The 20,033-nt window shown below is 40.1% G+C and overlaps 1 protein-coding gene across 1 annotated transcript; it reads right to left on the reverse strand.

The window, feature by feature from the left end:
- Positions 1-829: 829 nt before the first annotated feature.
- Positions 830-14,526, reverse strand: snx6 (sorting nexin 6). The gene is made up of 14 exons (XM_042389058.1): positions 14,478-14,526; positions 14,242-14,292; positions 11,737-11,841; positions 10,348-10,458; positions 9,436-9,557; positions 9,198-9,321; positions 7,974-8,069; positions 7,753-7,858; positions 7,147-7,222; positions 5,955-5,994; positions 5,736-5,822; positions 5,182-5,341; positions 4,859-4,944; positions 830-3,979 (listed from the first exon to the last, which is right to left on the reverse strand). The coding sequence occupies exons 1-14, from the start codon at positions 14,481-14,483 to the stop codon at positions 3,926-3,928; spliced, it is 1,224 nt and encodes a 407-aa protein (XP_042244992.1). The 5' UTR covers positions 14,484-14,526; the 3' UTR covers positions 830-3,925.
- Between the last annotated feature and the right edge of the window lie 5,507 nt (positions 14,527-20,033).

The raw sequence follows: 20,033 nt of genomic DNA on the forward strand, positions 1-20,033 counted from the left end.
TCCAACACTTCCAGGGATTCATTATAACATTTAAAGAAGCTGTAAAATAAAGTTTTACCAAATGTTGTTGAATCAGTGTGGAGTTGTTTGGATATTACATCATCTGTATTTCACCTTTGTCACCTTTTTGCTGTTATAATAACAACATTTCTCTGCAGCTATTAAACACATATTAATCCTCACATACTGTTCATGTTCTGACTCTTCGACTATGTTCCTTCATAATCAGATATCTGATATTCATGAAACCTCATCAGTCACAGATTAATGTGATTAATCCTTAATGAAGCTTTAGAGTTTATTCTTTAGTTTTCTTTTTGTTTATGGAGAAAAAAAACCTTTATAATCACACTATATAATGTCTTATGTTATATAAAATAGAACAATTTCAATGGATTATATTAAATGTGATGAATGCAACGTTATTTTAATGGTTATTTTTGATTCTTTCTGAATAAATATGGAACAAATGCAAAAAAAATGTTGAAATATTTCCATGTTTTCATAATATTTCTGTGTTACTGCTCTGATGTGTGAAGACTGAGCAGCATGTGAAGGTTCAGTAATTATCTGATGATGTTATTAACACATGAACATGCTCACAAGCTGGATTAATAAACCAGCGCTCCCATCACACCGCTTCTTTCTCTCTCCCACAGATCCCAGTAAACGTTGCACACAGACGATGTTTTTTTAAGAAAAGTGTCCGTAAAGTTTTATTCAGTCTCAGTATGACCAGGGTGGATTACAGACCTGCTGAGTTTGAAAACAACTAAAATGTTGTGAATTTCATAATCATCTGTTTTTATTCTTCTTGTCATTTTTTTTCATTATTTCGTCTCCATCTTGAATCGTTAAATGGAAGCTTTGGTCACATAAGAGTGAAAAAACATTCGTATACAGTGCACTTTAAAAAACAAAAAAAACGGGAAACAAAAACAGTTTTTCATTCTGTGATTTTTTTTTTTAAACTTTTTTCTTTACAATAAATCAACAGGAGCGACTGATCGACATTAAGGCAAACAGACTGAAGCTCCGCTGTCTGGAATGACAAAACAAATCGGGTTCAGAAAGAAAAAAAGAAGCTACGGTTAGTGATGATGATGATAATGATGATGATGATGAAGATGAAGATGATTAGCGTTCATTAGTTAACTAATACAAACATGTACAAGGCTTTTTTTTTTATTATTATTATTTAGTGACATTACATTTTTAATAAGAACGAGAACCGAGAGCTGGACTGAAGAAACGCCGTCACACAGCAGCAGCAGCAGCACAGGAAGTTCACCGACACTACACGACCCCCCCGGACACACACGAACACGCCGCCAGGAAACGGGAGGAAGAGGAAGAGGAAGATGAGGACAGAAGCAGCAACAGAAGAGTAAAAACTAAACAGAGGAGACGGACAGACACTGTAAAAAGTCTCCACGTTATCGGCCGGTTTTCTTATTTTTGAATCTTTAAAGTCTCGTTTTTTTAAAAAAGAATCTGTCGCAGATTATTTATTCAACTTTAATTCTACTTGTTTCAAGAATTCTCTTCATTAAAGTGCTCGGAAATTAATGGAAATTTAAAGATTTACAGTTTCAGGACGACTAGCTGAGGAAGATCATGCTCTCTGACTGAAAGCACTTCTGCTGCTCTAGAAAAGAAAATATGACACGAACTCTCGAAAACTCTGGAAACAAGTTGATTTTAAAGTTTCTCACTGCACTCAGATTCTTTCACTTCTTTAAAAAAAAAAAAAAAATTTTAAAGACTTTTAAGACTCACTAAAAGACAAAAACGACCTGGTAAGATGGAGACCAGCAGAGACCAACTGGGACCAGTTCCTCCAGCAGCAGCAGCAGACTGGGATCAGCAGCTCATCCTCCGAGTGACGTTCATATGTTTCTATTCTGTTCACACTGGATCTGACAGTGTTTGACCTTTGACCTCCAGCTGTCAGGTTCTGGGTTCAGTTAAACCTCAGGCTGGTTTCTCTCCAGATCCTGATCCTGATGCCTGAACTAAGACTCCAGGTCCAGATCCTGATGCCTGAACTAAGACTCCAGGTCCAGATCCTGATGCCTGAACTAAGACTCCAGGTCCAGATCCTGATGCCTGTATTAAGACTCCTGATCCAGTTCCTGATGCCTGAACTAAGACTCCAGACCCTGATCCTGATGCCTGAACTAAGACTCCTGATCCAGATCCTGATGCCTGAACTGAGACTCCTGATCCTGATCCCCATGCCTGAACTGAGACTCCAGGTCCTGATCCTAATGCCTGAACTAAGACTCCTGATCCAGATCCTGATCCTGATGCCTGAACTGAGACTCCAGATCCAGATCCTGATGCCTGAACTGAGACTCCAGATCCAGATCCTGATCCTACATCCACCCTGAGTCACTTCCTGTGTTTTGGGCTGATAGGATATTAAAAACAAAGTGTTTTGTATTCGAGAAAAGACTGAAATGTGATTGTTTGAACCACTTGTGGAGGAGACTGCATCAGGCCAGATGTTGAACTACATCAGTTTCTGCAGGTTTGTTTACTGTGAAAACAGCAGCTGAAGCTACGCTGATGTTAGTTTCTCTCCTTTAACATCAGGATGGATATTTGACGCAGCAGAACCAGAGATGTCGTCTTTTTTCATTCGTCACATTCTTCTTCCTTGTCAAAACCTATCGCCTACATTACCCACAATGCACCTGGAGACCGGTGTGTGTTATGCTAGCGGCTAATGTAGCCCTGGAGCTGCTAGCCTCTTTTTAACTCCACACCTCCAGATCCTTTTACTTTTCAAACTTGTCGTCTTCAACCAACTTTAAATCTCGTCTGATCTGAGGATGATCAGCTGGTATTGATCGGATACCAGAGCTGATACCTTTGTATGAAGGAACCGTGAGGTCAGAGATGCTGTGGAGCTAAAAGCTGCTCCGCTGAATTACAATATAATGACACTGATGAAGAAACGATTTAATGAGGATCAATCACATCATGGACGAAGCCTGATCAGCTGATCAGATTTATAACCTCGCTGACTGACTGTTGGATCGTTTTAAACTGTTTTATTGTGCGGCTGCTTTCGTTTTTTTTAGACATTATTGAAAGTTCTGGTGTTGCATCAGCATCAAAACACCTGAATGATTCCCAGTCAGAGTTGAACTGGAACCAGAACCGCTGGAGGAAAATATCTAACTGGAACTGTTGTTGTCAGAGTTTAAAAGATTTGTTGTGAAATTATGAAGAAAAATATTGAACAAGAGACGATTTGACTCTAAAACAGATTCATATGAAGGTCACTCTGGAGACAAACACACCCACCTGCTGGACCAGTACAACCAGTACAGGAGCTGCAGGTCTGATACTGGACCAGTAGAACCAGTACAGAAGCTGCAGGTCTGATACTGGACCAGTAGAACCAGCACAGGAGCTGCAGGTCTGATACTGGACCAGTAGAACCAGCACAGGAGCTGCAGGTCTGATACTGGACCAGTAGAACCAGTACAGGAGCTGCAGGTCTGATACTGGACCAGTAAAACCAGTGCAGGAGCTGCAGGTCTGATACTGAGCCAGTAGAACCAGTACAGGAGCTGCAGGTCTGATACTGGACCAGTAGAACCAGTACAGGAGCTGCAGGTCTGATACTGGACCAGTAAAACCAGTACAGCTGCTGCTGGAGAGAGGAGGGGGATGAGACTGAAGAGGTGGAGGAAGAGGAGGATGAAGAAGAAGAGGACGGTGTCGGGTTAGTGATACAGACGACAGACTTCCTGTTATTTTAACCCTTCGTTCTCTCTCTCTGCTGGTCCAGAGTTCTCGGTGTCGTTCGTCCGTCCGTCCAGGCGCCGCCCCGCTGTGGGCGTGTCCAGCTGGATATGGGCGGGGCTGTGGCAGGGGGCGTGTCCAGCTGGATGTGGGAGCGGCCTTATAGTTAAGTGTTACCTTTGAGGACGCCCAGACAGCTCTGCAGCAGCTGGAGGTTCCCCTGCAGGTGAGAGGGGGGCGGGGCCAGAGACACGTGGACAGGTGAGTTATGTGACATCAGGACCAGAGGTTGGTCAACATCTGGCTCCAGTTCTAACAATCAATTTATCCACTAATAATGATGTCACTGAGGAACTTTAAGAGGATAAATGTAAATAAATGTTAACAGGTCGTCAATAAATCATCAAATAACATTAAAACCATAAAACATTAAAGCTCCTTTAAAGGTATAAATTAGGGATGGTTTTAAATGTTACATTTGGTAAAGTTTTAACCCCTTAAACTGTGCAGAAAATTAAAAGAACCTTTAATGAAATATTCGGGTCTTTTTAAGATGCAAATTTTTGGGGTAACTGTAAAGTTATTTTGTAATATTAACATTATATTGTAAAAACTTTTACCTGAAACCCCTTAATATACTCTAATCTATTAATGTGGTCATTAATTTAATATCTGAATACTGATAATATCAACGTTTTAGACCCTTAAACATAATTACACCTTAAACTGATCAATAATGGATTAATTAATGAATTATAAATTAATAGCTTTTTGAATTTAAGGCTGTTTTAAGGGGTTAATTTTGAACTCTTTCACATTAATTGATGGATCTCTGGCTGCAATATAAATTTAATTTAATTTAGATTAGTTTGTTTGGTGTTTCCAGGATTAATAAATGATAATTAAATATGTTACAACTGTTAAAACAACAGCGTCTTATTTTATCGTTTACATTTCTACAACATGTTTAACTAAACAGGTTCTGGTCTTTCTGCACTGACACTGACTGACACTGATTGACTGATTGATTGATTAATTGATTGATTGACTGACTGACTGACTGATCTGACCTGATATGGTCTACTCAGTGTTTCAGTACCTTGGCGTGTTTGAGCTCCAGCTCGGCCAGCTCCACCAGGTTCTTCCTGAACGCCGCCACTCGTCTCGTCTTGAAGTCTATGAGCTCTACTTTCAGAACAGAAACCGCTGTTAGACGCCACATCAGGTCACCACAAAAAAACTCAGATGGAGTCTGATCAGTTGAACATAAACATCACTTTAACTGTTCAGAGTGCCGCATTATAAAAGCTGCTGTTGTACTTGTAACTATCTCCGTACAAACCAACTGAAACAGGATCAAAGGAAACATAACAAGGAGTAAAAATAAAGGCGGCAACAGACACTCGGCGGACCGCGGCTGACCTTGCTTGGCGGACTCGGAGATCTTCTCGAACTTGTGGCAGCAGAGCTGCTGGCTGGTCTCGGCCTGCAGGACGTCTCTGTTTTTGGCTCGAGCTTTATCCAGAGCCTTGTTAGCGTTCTCGTAGTCCACCAGAGACCGGCTCCTCCGGTACAGCAGGTCCTGCAGGGGTGACATCATCCCATGATGTCATCGTGATGTCAAACCAGAACTTAACATCAAGTCTATTTCTTCCTGCTGACAGAAATACTCACTAGAGCACCAAACTAGTTCCCCACAAACGCACCATTTCCTCCAGTTAGTTTAAAACTACGACGGCCAGCTGGTTTAGGTTTAGTTCAAAAATGAAACGATATATTTGTGAAGTTGTTTTAAAGATTTAAGTCTTCAGAGGAACCAACGAGCTTTGAGCTGAGAACCACAGACTCAGGTAGGGACGTAAGAAAGTATTAAGAGACATTGTTGGTTTGGTTCTGCATGTGTTTAATTAGTTGACCATAATGAAAATAAAGAATAACAGCAGACTGATCCTTTAACAGTCAGTAAGCAGTCATACCTTTGCAGCCTGCGACTCTCTCAGGTAATATTTCAGCAGGTCGGCCAGCTTCAGGTCCTCATCTGCTGCAACTCGAGCTTCAATTTTCTGTCAAACAACACAAGACAGAATCAGACCAATCAGCAAAGAGAGAAAACAAACTGAGACCTTTACAAGTCCGACTGTAAACGTCGAATTAAACACGTTGAACATTTCTACAAACAGGTGAAACAAACGTACCCTCGTTTTCTCAAACAGCTCCGACACTTTCAGGAAGAACCTGAAACAGGAAACAGACGGAGGAAGTGATGTCAGCATTGTGACAGAAGAACTGATCAGAATAAACAATAAATAAATCTGTAGGAGTCATTTCCAGTTGATGATCTGCTGTCTTTGCTCATCATATGACAATAAACTGAATAAAGGACCAGTGTGTAGAATGTAGTGGCATCTAGAGGAACAGACTCAGCAGAAATGAAATATAATACTGATAAGTGTGTTTAATTAGTGTATAATCACCTGAGAATAAGAATCGTTGTGTTTTTGTTACTTTAGAATGAGCCTTTATATCTACATACTGAGCGGGTCCTCTTCCATGGAGGCCGCCATGTTGCACCACCATGTTTCTATTAGGGCTGCAGTCTGCTGGTCGACTGGTCGATTAGTTGGTCGATATGCTCTCGTCCGACTAAATTCTCATTGGTCAAATAATCTCCGTGTTATTTTCATAAGGAGAAAAGTGCTACATCAGCAGCTTTCCAGGATTAATCCATTATTTCCTGCCGCGGGAGGGACAGACTAACAAATTACCTGTTTTGAAATTACCACAACTTTGAACTCGCCCAACCTGATGGAGCCTGCTGGGTCTAACTGTACTCAACCTTTACTGAACGGTTACTGAATCTGTGTTTCTCCATAATGACACAACGAGAACCCCCGCCAGGCCAAAAAAATATTCATTCGACAGCGTTTGGGAGTCTCTGAGCAGCGCTGCTCCGGTACGTGAGTCAACCTCTGTCGTTGCCTGGGAAACCACTGGTCGCGCGGCTCCGTTAAGGAGTATGTTTGTGTAGTGAGGGGCAGTTTACTGTGCACTCTGTCCCCCCCCCCCCCCCCCCGCAGCTACTGTAGGTTGTCCTACACGCTCTGGCTGCAATCCACACCCACACCACTGGATGCCAATAAATCCTTCACACTGGTCCTTTAACACGTTGGACTCGTAGAAAAAGGAAAACAAACACATTGAAAACATTACAGCAGCTTCTGTGAAAACCATTTTTACACTGTTTAACATTCACAGACTAAACAATTAGTCGAGAAACTAGTCGTCTGATTAATCGATAATGAAAAATTTTGTTGGAAGAAGCGACGACATCTCTCAGCAGCAAACAGTCACAACAAAATCAATAAAAAGAGGTTTTAATGTTCTTACTTGCAGAGGTCTGTGGAGTCCTGCGTTCCTAATGTGTAGAGAGACGAGGCGATTCTGTTGATGTCGTCTGCAGCGTCTGAACACAAAAACACTCAGAGTTCAATCACACTGTTGGAACAGCTGCTCGATCATGTTATTATTTCAGGTTTGGTCTCGGACATTAAAATACAGCTGCAGTGATTCAGTCTGTCTTCCATCAAGTAGTTTGACTTGTGAGAGACAATTATTATTAAAGAATATCAGTGCAGCAGAGGAGGAGACGTCCTGACTTTTAATCTTCAGTAGGGGTCAGACTCACAACTCTCCTATTGGATCCTACATTTCCCATAAACAGCGACGTCTTATTAACATCTTTCTTAACTCAAGTTGTTAATCTTGTGTTTATTAACATTATAAAAAGGGTTTTATTTTCCATCAAATGATCTTCTAATGGTCAGTATGAACAGGAGGAATGATTACAGCAAGAAACACAGCTTTAATGTTCATTTGATGACTGACTGCTGGTTTAAGACACACTTGAAACATGGTGAACTCGTCCTTTAATAAACACTGAGACTGAGTGATGTATCCCTGATCAGCTGGTGAAACTGAGTCTCAGCTTCTTACTTTTGTGTGAACGGATCATTCTGTCAGATTTGGCCGAAGCGTCTTTCACTCTGTTGTGATATTCTAACAGAAACGTCTTCTCATGTTCAAAGAAATCATCCACGTCCTGAAAAACAAAACAAACAAAGAAAACAGGCAGAAAAACAACAAATATCAGTGAAACGTGACAGAAGACGACAGATATGACGTCATAAAAGTCAAAGTGTTTTTGTGATCAGCACCTTGACTCCGGCCACCAGGACGCCGTCGGCCGACTTCACCACGTTCTTAAAGAAATCCTCCAGCTTCTCCTTCTTGTTCTTCCCTCGTACACTCAGCTGTCAGACAGGAGAGGTCAAAGGTCACACACGCAATGCAACATATTTATCACTTTCTACACAGCACACACACATAAAACTACTGCATTCATGTATGTGTGCGTGTAAAAACAATCTAGTGCAGATGTACAGCAGCTGTAGATGTAATGCATCATATCTGTGTGTTGAGCTACAAAATGATCCTAAAATTAAATGATGATATTTTGTTTATTTTGAACAAAGGGAAGCTTCTGTTCAGGTGACGACGTTCAAACACATCCAGAGTGTTTGAAGAACATCCAGCTTTTGTGTCAACAGCTGATATTTGCTCAGATCTCATGTTCAGTTTGTGGCTGCAGGTTCTGAACTCACAGAAGCAGAACGAGACGTCTCGGAGAAAAACCAACGTGAGTCTCGTTGCTCTGATTAAACCTGAGAAGCATTCGGAGTTACTGTGAGCTTCACCTGGATGCAGGTGTGTCTGTTTGTTTGGAACCTTTTTATCTCATCGTTCCTCCATTCACACTATTTCTCAGGCTACGTCCAGACTAATGCGTTTTCATTTTAAAACAGCGTTTAATCTCCGTCCATACTGACACATATCACATGACTGTTCACATGCCGGTGTAAACAGGAAGCAGATTGTCTACTACAGAAGAAGAACAGAAGTAACAGCTGCTGGCATTGACAACAAGGTCAGAAACGCTTGTAACTGATTATCCATGTTGAATTAACCGGTGGTTTTCTTCCGGGAAGGGGTCACATGACAGAGGTGTGACGAATCAGGGAAGAACACGACGTGACTGATAAGACCCAATCAGGAGGTGGATGTGAGCGTCTGCAGCATCGTTTCCAGAACGATCAGATTCTGTCCGTCCAGACTTATGAGTTTTAAAATGAAAACGTATTAGTGTGGAACTACATGATGAGTTTCTCATATCAGATCAGATCAGTCTGTAAAACAACTCTCATTTCTCTCTTTACTTCTCCAGGTGAGTGCGGGTGTGTGCGGGTGAGTGCGGGTGAGTGCGGGTGTGTGCGGGTGAGTGCGGGTGTCTGCGGGTGTCTGCGGGTGTGTGCGGGTGTGTGCGGGTGTCTACAAGTGTCTACAGGTGTCTACAGGTGTGTGCAGGACGTGTTGTGACTCACGTCCTGGTTGTACTCCAGGAAGACGTGGAAGTTGAGGTCTTTCCTGAGGACAGGATGAGCCGCCACACGGCACAGGAAGACCTCGTGCATGGCGACGGTCTTCTTAAAGATGGCCAGGTACTCTCTGACAGGAAACACACAGTGATGATTCTGTTTGTTGTTACTGAAAATAACAAACACCTGAGTGTGTTTGTTTGTTTGTTTATTTGTTAGTGTGTGTGTGTGTGTGTTGACTCACGCCTCCAGCTCCTGCTTCATCTTGGTGAACTCCTCCTTGGTCATGGATCCTTCTCCCTCCCCCAGCTTCTGCAGCTTCTCTCTGGACGCATCAAAGTCTGGTCTGGGGGGAGCGGGGGGGATCTAAACAACAACAACAACAACAACAACAACAACAGACTCAGAACAGGAAACATCTGCTCTCTCTTTAATTCTACGTAAACTCTTTGTATTGTTGTTTAGATGTTGTGGCTGCATCTCTGCTGTTATTCTCAGTGGTCAAAAGTAACTAAGTACATTTACTTTTGAGGTACTTGTGCTTTACTTGAGTATTTCACTCCACTACATTTCTAACTGTATATAAAGTAGTGTAAACTAGCTCCACCTCCAGCAGCTACAACAGTAACATGCTGCTCTAACACTGATGCTTCACTATTAATAATCTAATGATGTCATATTTCCATCGTTTGGATTGACTGTCGCTGTTTTAATGACACGACCGGGTCTCCAGAAGAGCCAGAAGACTAAACCCACTTTTCACATGAAGCCAGTTTATCCTCTTTGCACTGGTTTCCAGTTTACAAAATCCTACTCATGACTTACAAGGTCCTCTACTGCAGGTTATACACTATGGATAAGTAGCTCATACAAAAATGCAAACTATCCCTTTAATACCTCTAAGACACTTTTACAGACCTCTTGTCGGAAAATCAGACTTATATGTTTACATAATACACTCTGTCTGTTTATTTTAATAGTTTTTATATGATTTTATGTCTTTATATCTGTGATTGTCTTTTATGTCGTCACTCTGCGCTGGAAAACACTTTGTGTTCTCAGCTTAAAAACTGCGATACAATTAAATTATTATTATTATGATGATTTGCAGCTTTCTGATGTTAACAGGATGTTAAATGAACGGAGTGTTTCTCACGATGTATCCTGCGTATTCTTCGTTCTCCACGAACGAGTCGTGCAGCCAGATGAACTCTTCATGCTGTCGAACCACCGAGAACTCGTTCTGCTTGAAGTTTGGGAGCGTGCTCTGTGGAAACAACACGTCAACACGTCACTCTCACTGACAACAGGAACGAGTCTTATCCTGGTTCAAGACTCAGAAACATACATGAGCATTTGTCTTTCTGCACTATTGACACTCAGTCATTATTTAACTGTTTTACAGATGTTGACAAGTCTTTTGAATTTTGAATGAGAAATTCGAGGAACATTGGGCCTTCTGAGGTTTGCTCTTCTCATTAGCATCGTCCACATCCAGTGTCCCAAATTAACTGTTTGACTCACCTGCCGAGATGGTAAATATAAGAAATGATAAATAATAAATTGTCTTTTTGTGTCACATATACAGCAGAGAGTGACAGTCTAGCAGAGAGCTGTGATGTTGAGTAGCTGATGTTCTGGACAGTAAACAGAGCTGGAGACGCTCCGTCGCCTCAGACGTCTCCCGCTCTGTTTAGATGCATGTAATAAACACGTATGGTCTGTGTGTCTGTATGAGGACGAACATGAGTCATTTCCTCTGAGACATCACACCAGATATTTTATTACATGACTATTTTGGTACAAATATTTACCCGCCAGTGAGGCAGACAGCCAGATTTATTCGCCAAACACATCAGACCCCGTCCACGCCCCTAAAATGTCCTTATAAGGCGACCTGTTCTGCTCTGTTTGTGGGTGAGTTTCATTCACAAAAAAGTTCCCAAAGAGTAAAAACATGAACGCAATGGTCCAGTAACACGTCCGCTGTTCGGCAGATAACAGGCGGCAAGCACTTTTTCAACTGTTGCTATGGTGTTTCGGGGCAGTTGCTATAGTGTTTCTGGGCAGTTGCTATAGTGTTGCTGGGCAGTTGCTATAGTGTTTCTGGGCAGTTGCTATAGTGTTGCTAGGCAGTTGCTATGGTGTTTCTGGGCAGTTGCTATGGTGTTTCTGGGCAGTTGCTATGGCGTTTCTGGGCAGTTGCTATGGCGTTTCTGGGCAGTTGCTGTGGCGTTTCTGGGCAGTTGCTGTGGCGTTTCTGGGCAGTTGCTGTGGTGTTTCTGGGCAGTTGCTATGGTGTTTTTGGGCAGTTGCTATGGTGTTTCTGGGCAGATGCTAGATCAGTAACAGGTATTAACAGGTGGATCAATACAGCAGCTGAGGTGCAGTTTTGTCCTGATGATGTAACTGTGATGTCACAGCTGTGGGTGGAGTTTAAAGTCTCCAACAAGAAACATCACAGAGGAACAAAACAGAGGAAAAGGTGTTTTCTGTTTCAGGTGCAATGACAACAAAACACAATCACAAACACACACAGTCTCACCTTGGTGTGGACGGTGAACTTGACCTTGTCTCTCTCACTGAGGGCGTCGGAGATGTCGACCTGCAGCGTGGCGTCTGTCTGCAGATCCACGTTCACTGCCCTCGGCTGCAGGACAAAAACCACATATCCCATAATGCACCACAGAAGATGGCTGCCCAACATAAACCAGACACGGTTCTTTCCACCTGCATCAGACCGCAGGACAGTTCCTGTTTCTGAAGAACTTTGAGTCTTGTGGTTTTTTTTAAAGCGAGTTGAAAATTCTGATTCTATTCACTAAGTTCTGCTTTTGTATTTTAGTTTTTCTGCCTGTGTTTTTACACATTAAACTCATTTACTTGTTTAATGTATATTAAACTCATTGTTTATTCACTATTTTAGTTAATCTGCAACAATTAATCGATTAGTCAATCACAGAAAATTAATTGGCAACTATTTGATAGTAGAATCGTTTCAGACATTTTTCAGTTTTTATGCTCCAAATATCTGAACAAACTCAGAAAACTGCAACTCAGTTCTTTAAAATCACAGCTGAAGACTTTTGTTTCATATTTCACCAGAACTGTAACTTTTACTCTCCTGTTTTATGTCTTGTTCTGTTTTAGCTTATTTTTTTTATTTTCTATTAAACTCTTTTTAATTGTATTTAAATGTGTCTTTTTATAATGTCTTGATGCCTTTAATGTTTCATGTAAAGCTCATTAAATCACCTCGTTGTTGCCATTTCTGGTTTCAGCTTCTCACATGTGATGATTTGCTGTTTTAATTCCTCATATATGACACGACAACGTGGATTTTCTGGACTGTAAAGTCAACAACAGATTGTGAACGCCATATTTTCACTATTTTTCAACATTTTGAAGGCTAAACGATTAAATAATTAATCCATTTTCTCAATTAGTCGTTTCTTTAATCTTCTATATCCACACAGCTCACTGACTCCTACACAGGAAAACACTTTCCTTCTTACAGAAATCAACTTGATGTAAACTAATAACACTGCAACAGATCATGGCTGCATGTTCCTGTCTTCACCTGTCAGCAGTCGGTCCTGAAGGGACAAACATCTGTTTCTATTTTCATTATTGATTCATCTGTTGATTATTTTCCTGATTAACTGATTAGTTGTTTGGTCCATAAAATGTCAGAAAATGTTGAAAAATGTGGATAAATGTTTCCTAAAGACGACGTCCTCAAATGTCTTGTTTTGTCCACAACTCAAAGATCTTCAGTTTACTGTCATAGAGACTAAAGACACCAGAAAATATTCACATTTAACAAGCTGGAATAGGAGACGTTTGGCATTTCTTCTTTAAAAAGGGGCTCAAAACGATTAATCAATCATCAAAACAGTTGGCAATTAATATTCTGTCTATCAACTTTTCGTTTCAGCTCCATCTGCCACCAGATTTAAAGGACAGGTTGAAAAATCTTGTTAAACCAGCAGTCAGGTGTCCTTATGAGCAGTGAAGGTTTTCCTCGCTGTAATCATTCCTCCTGTTCATACTGGATATTAAAAGTCAGTGTGAAGCTTCATCAGTCTGAGTTAGTCATATCAAGTGGATATCTGACACATTTACAGTCTTTTTAGCATCAAATTCCCTCTTTGTGTTTCCTCGGACAGTGTTTCCCTGTTGAGCTGCAGGTGGAAGTATAGTAACAAAAAGAGGAACTTTGGCACTAAAAAGACTGTAACGTTGAAAGATATCTACTTGATTTGACTCATTTGGACGCTGAAGCTTCATATTAGCTTCAGATAAACTTTGAAATACATTTTTGCACAGAAGGAGGACTGTGGATTTTGTCCTCCATCACTTCCATTATAAGGTCATTATGAAGGGATCTTCTAATGGTCAGTATGAACAGGAGGAATGATTACAGCAAGAAAAACAGCTTTAATGTTCATTTGATGACTGACTGTTGGTTTAACGACACACATGAAAAATGTGAATTCGTCCCTTAAATAACTTTTATGAACACAGGCTGGAAACATGTTTTGATGTTTTCCAGACAAACCAGTAACAGATTAGTTTCACTCGGAGCAGATTCCTCTGAACTTTCCACATCTGACTTTATCTGGACTGAAGCGAATTATTCAATTAACATCAGAGTGTGTGTGTGTGTGTGTGAGAGAGAGAGAGAGAGAGAGAGAGAGACAGTCATGTGACAGCAGAACAGCTCATTATTGTTGCTAATGAGTAGCAGAGCGGCTCGTTAGCCTCTGCTTCACCTGTTGACCAGGTTATCTCGGCCTGCGGAGGCTCTGACGTCAGCAGGGTCAGTGTTTGGACTCTCACCTGGATGAACCAGTTTACCTGCAGCTGTCACACACAGTTAGCTGTTAGCACGGAGCTAATATTAGCACAGACAGCTAAGCTAAGGCTAACTAGCCTCTATAGCTAAGCGGGACAGACACAGACAGACAGGTGAGCTAACAGACAGGTGAGCTGACATACAGGTAAACACACAGACAGGTAGATAGACAGGTAATAAATGTGCACTCACTCCCCGGTCCTCCTCGGAGAGGAAGTCGGGTCCGTCGTCCAGCCCTTCCTGCTGCGGAGACAGAGAGCACAGAGAGCCGTTAGTTCACCGACACACCGGCCGCTCGCTGCCCGTAACACAACAACAACAACACGGCCACCGGAGCCCCGGAGACCCCCCGCGGCTCTCGGTACCGAGCCGCCAACAGAGGAGATAAAACACAGAGAGAGGAGAGAGGAGAGAGGAGAGGAACCCACCATCATGGCTGCGAACGGGTGGAGACAGGAAGCGGCGTGACGTCACGACGGGCAGGCAGATTTCACGAATCAAAACAACCGAAACAAAAGTACCAAAATACTCCAATACGAGTCAAAGTACTAATATAACCATGTACAAATACTCCAATACGAGTCAAAGTACTAATATAACCATGTACAAATACTCCAATACGAGTCAAAGTACTAATATAACCATGTACAAATACTCCAATACGAGTCAAAGTACTAATATAACCATGTACAAATACTCCATTGTAAGTCAAAGTACTAATACAGCCATGTAAAAATACTCCAATACAAGTCAAAGTACTGCATGAAAAATCCTACTACAGTAAAAGTACATAAGTATTATGAGTTTGAAGTAGTTAAAGTATTGCAGTAATAGTGGTTTGGACTCAACATGTCAGCTCTGAGTTCTGTATAATAATATAAAATGAGGCCATAATTTTATTTTACATTTATTGTTACATATAAGAATATTAAATGGTAATAAATACTGTTCCTAGTGAATTCTACAGAGAGACAAAAATAAGAACCAACATTTTTTGTAAAAGGAATATATATGTGTATATATATATGTGTGTGTGTGTGTGTGTGTGTGTGTGTATATACACACACACATACACACTTACATACATACACATATATTCCTTATGTATATAGACAAGTTATATACTACACTGAATCTCCACCACATCTATTGAACCGTATATTGTATATATATTATCGTATATTATATATATATATATAATTCAATTGAATTGAATATTGCTGGGGGGGGGGGGGGGGGGGGGGGGGGGTATTCCTCCAACTCTGCAAAACTAAGTTTCAAAACATTCATATATAAGCTGGAAGTGTGGGGCCATAAAGATAAGATTAACATACATAAAGTTTAAAGGTGCAATAAATCTACATAAAATAATGTTGCATATTAAATATTTGTATGAATGTATTTGTATAAATATATAAGTAGTAAATATTTGTATGGACTGTGTGGCCGCAGTTGAGCTCAGTGACCAGCAGGGGGAGACAAAGCTCTGTGCTGCCTGCAGACAGCATCATGGTGGCAGCAGTCAGCCAGCCAGCCAACCAGTCAGTCAGCCAGTCAGTCAGCCAGCCAGCCAACCAGTCAGTCAGCCAGCCAGCCAACCAGTCAGTCAGCCAGCCAGTCAGCCAGCCAGCCAACCAGCCAGTCAGTCAGTCAGTCAGTCAGTCCTTAATCTTAATGAGGCAAAAACAAAAGACACACTTATCAGTTTCTACAAATCTTCCACTTGTTCAACATCAACCATCACACAGATCATTTCAAATGTTTTGAATCTATACTGAGTCTTTATTTTCTCAGAAAAACAATTTGTTTAATGTTTGTTTGTGGATCAACGATGACTGTCTTATCAAAGTTTTATTGAATCTGTTTCCAGTGGTGGAAGAAGTACACAATGTAAAAATACTCCAAAACAAGTAAAAGTCCTGCATGAAAAATCCTACGACAGTAAAAGTACATAAGTATTATGAGCTTGATGTAGTTAAAGTATTGCAGTAAAAGTACATAAGTATTATGAGCTTGATGTAGTTAAAGTATTGCAGTAAAAGTACATAAGTATTATGAGCTTGATGTAGTTAAAGTATTGCAGTAAAAGTACATAAGTATTATGAGCTTGATGTAGTTAAAGTATTGCAGTAAAAGTAGTGGTTTGGTCCCTCTGACTGATATATTATTATATATGACATCATTAGATTATTAATAGTGAAGCATCAGTGTTAGAGCAGCATGTTACTGTTGTAGCTGCTGGAGGTGGAGCTAGTTTACACTACTTTATATACAGTTAGCTAGTTTAGTCCAGTGGTTCCCAACCTAGGGGTCGGGCCCCTCCAAAGGGTCAGCAGATAAATCTGAGGGGTGGTGAGATGATTAATGGGAGAGGAAAGAAGAAAAAACAAAGTTCTGATACACAAATCTGTTTTCAGTTTCTGGACTTTTTCTCTAATCTTTGATTTTTGCTGAAATATTGGATCATTTGAACATTTATTGAAATGAAAGCATGTGAGAAGTTTAGAGGGAAAAATCACTATTTGGTGGAGCTGTTAACAACTCATAGACATGTGAAATGTGACCCCGACTACACACTGCTTTTTGTAAGACGTCAAAAGACAAAAAGGTTGGAAACCACTGGTTTCATCTTTAACAATGTGTTGTATTTTAAAAGCTTGTTATATTATCCATTGTGTCAAATCTTCATCTGAAAAGTAACTAAAGCTGTCAAATAAATGTAGTGGAGTAGAAAGTACAATATTTCCCTCTGAAATGTAGAAAGTAGCATCACATGGAAATACTCAAGTAAAGTACAAGTACCTCAAATACTGTACTTAAATAGTTGAGTAAATGTACTAAGTTTAGAGGATAAATAAAGTCCAGCTGTTTATTACATTCAGATCTTTAGGAAGACTCAGTTTATTCTGGATCCTTCAGGGAAAAAAATGATTGATAGATAGATAGATAGATAGATAGATAGATAGATAGATAGATAGATAGATAGATAGATAGATAGATAGATAGATTGATTGATTGGAACTTCGCTCAGGACTCTGGAGCCTCATGTATCAACTGTGTGGACTCTCATTTCCACACATGGAGTCTGATGTTTAACATCTTTCGTCTACATGTAATCTAGTTGAGTCAGTTCTTCATGTGGAACTCTGCTCTGGTTGGATTAAAAGGAAGAAATCAGCTGATTTAATATGGATGTTATAAGTGTGTATAAATGTCGGCGAGAGTAGAAACCTGCTGACGTCATGCAGACAGACTGAGTCTCCTTCTTCTCTCAGTGGAAAAAACCCATCATGGAAAACACTAAAACATCCTGTTAGCTGCTTGAACAAACCTGCGTCCTGTCTGACGTTTAAAGGAGCAGTCTGTCTAACAAACCTGCGTCCTGTCTGACGTTTAAAGGAGCAGTCTGTCTAACAAACCTCTGTCCTGTCTGACGTTTAAAGGAGCAGTCTGTCTAACAAGCCTGCGTCCTGTCTGACGTTTAAAGGAGCAGTCTGTCTAACTAACCTTCATCCTGTCTGACGTTTAAAGGAGCAGTCTGTCTGAAAAACCTCCGTCCTGTCTGACGTTTAAAGGAGCAGTCTGTCTAACAAACCTCCGTCCTGTCTGAGTCTAACAACCTGTAAATCCTACATCCAGGTCAGGACATGTTTAGCCTAGCTTAGCACAAAGACTGGATGCAGAGGGAAACTGTTAGCCTATGCAGGCATAATAGGGATTCAGTAAAATAAAAAATATGTTTACCATGTTATGTTATCTCTTGGTATGTATAAATATATATCCCTAAAATATTTTTGGATACTTATCAAAAACATTAAAATATTCTGCTTGCTGTTTTGTTTTTTTTCTTTTTTCAATTTTTATTTCAAGCGTTAAAAGAAAAAAACAAAACAAAATAAAATATATAAGCAAGAAAAAAAGACCAGTTAACAATTCAAACAAGGCATTCATTAAGGTTAGTTAAAAACTTTTCTAGTCTCACCCCCTTTTTGCTGTTAGCTTGTGGGTCGTATCAGCTAGCAGAGTAATATCATTGACTGTATATATTTTTGGTATTTTGGCGTCACTTCTGCATAGCGACAGGAAGTAGAGATACGTCGTTCATATTTATATACAGTCAATGAGTAATATGATTCTGAGTTATGTGTTTGGATCTCAGTTGGCTAATAATCAACAATCCATCCTGTAGCCAGCTGGGTTTAAACTGCAGATATTTTAATTTAATTAATGTATACGTCATGCACTCCTTAAAATGTATTTAATTTGTTAATTGTTCATTTTAAATAATATTAAGGTGTTTTAAATTTGTTTAGTTTTGGTCTTAAAATTAATTAATTAAGGATCCTGGTTATCAACCATTTTTGTTTTCAGGGGTAAATAAGGGGATAATTAGTGGTATTTTAAGGGATTCTTCTCCGTACTGGAACTGCTACGTCTACACTTGTCCAATAAACAAGATACATGTAAATCAGACAAACCTGAAAGCTAGCAAACTAATACGTAACATACATAACATTTCCTTTGCTAAGAAATGTTTGCTCATTAGCTTGTTTGGGGCTTGATGATTTAACTATCTTTGAGCAGCAATAATATAATGACATTAGCTCGCTAGCTAATGTTAGCATGGCCTATCTCTATTGTTGATAATAGGCAGACTATCATGCTTTCCAGTCCCACCAGGATCTGTTTTTTATGATTATGGCTCAAAATGACTGAATTGACAACCTAATTTATCTTTCAAATTTTGACTGAGCTAAGCTAGCAGTTTCCCTCTGGCTTCAGTCTTTGTGCTAAGCTAGGCTAGCACCGTTTTCAAATCAGTTTTTCTGCATCTTTTTTTCACTGTTAATTTACCAGGAACTGGTTGTTGTGGTTTAACTTGCACCTCTGACTTACCTGTATTTATTATCTATCAGCTGTTTAGTGAACTCTGCTCTTTCTGATGACCTGTACGGAAGCCCATTAAGGCCAGGCAGAGAAAAAAATTGTGTTGTTAGGAATGATAAAAAAAAAAACCCTCATAAAATAAAAAAAGTCACTACTTACTCAATACTAAGTAGAGCTGCAACAATTAATTGATTAGTTGCCAACTATTAAATTAATTGCCAACTATTTTGATAACCAATTAGTTAAATTATTAATTCAGAAAAAAACTGTCAAAATTCTGATTCCAGCTTCTTAAATGTAAATATTTTCTGGTTTCTTTAGTCTCTATGACAGTAAACTGAATATCTTCAGGTTGTGGACAAAACAAGACATTTGAGGACATCATCTTGGGCTTTGAGAAATGCTGATCCACATTTTCTGACGTTTTATGGACCAAAACACTAATTGATTAATTGAGAAACTGCTATTTGATTCAACTAACATAATTTTGACTTGCTATTTTTTATTTTGAAAATCCATTTTATTTAGTATGTCATAGTTTTGACTTTATATGTACATTTTTTAACTTACCATCTCATAATTTTGAGTTATCACCACCTTTTCTTTTTTTTCCTGACATTTTGTCAGTTTTTGTGTTTTCCTTGCGGATACGGGCCTCCGTACATCGTCTACAGTTTGTGTTTGTCTGTAGATGGTCTGTTGTGTTGTTAATCGTCTCTCTGCAGCTGGTCTGTTGTTGAGCCGAGCTCTCAGTCGGCTTCTCGTCTCTCCGTCCAGTTTTGCCTTTTGTGGACGGCGATGACAAGACGCAGAAGCATGTGTGGTCCAGAAATAGCAGCAGGAGGATCAGATTCTCCAGAGCTGATCAGCATGTCAGCAGCTTCTGTCTGTTTCGCACTTTTATACTTTATACCACTGGTTTTAATGCTGAGTACAGCTGAACCGCGCAGCAGGCGGACAGCTGGGACACTCTGACTTTAACATGAGCAGGAAACATAAACCTGGTTCTGGTTTCTGCTGAAGCTGAGTCAGACTGAACTCACTGGCTGCTTTTACACTTTCAGACCTTTTAAGGTCAGGAATTTACAGCTTTCATT

This window comes from Thunnus maccoyii, chromosome 16 (genome assembly GCF_910596095.1).
Source record: "Thunnus maccoyii chromosome 16, fThuMac1.1, whole genome shotgun sequence".
NCBI lineage: Eukaryota > Metazoa > Chordata > Actinopteri > Scombriformes > Scombridae > Thunnus > Thunnus maccoyii.

Coding starts and splice junctions, on each gene's coding strand:
- snx6 (XM_042389058.1), bottom strand. Junction 7,223..7,752: donor AATGATCCGTTCACACAAAA/GTAAGAAGCTGA, acceptor TTTTGTGTTCAG/ACGCTGCAGACGACATCAAC. Junction 5,823..5,954: donor AGCTGTTTGAGAAAACGAGG/GTACGTTTGTTT, acceptor GTTGTTTGACAG/AAAATTGAAGCTCGAGTTGC.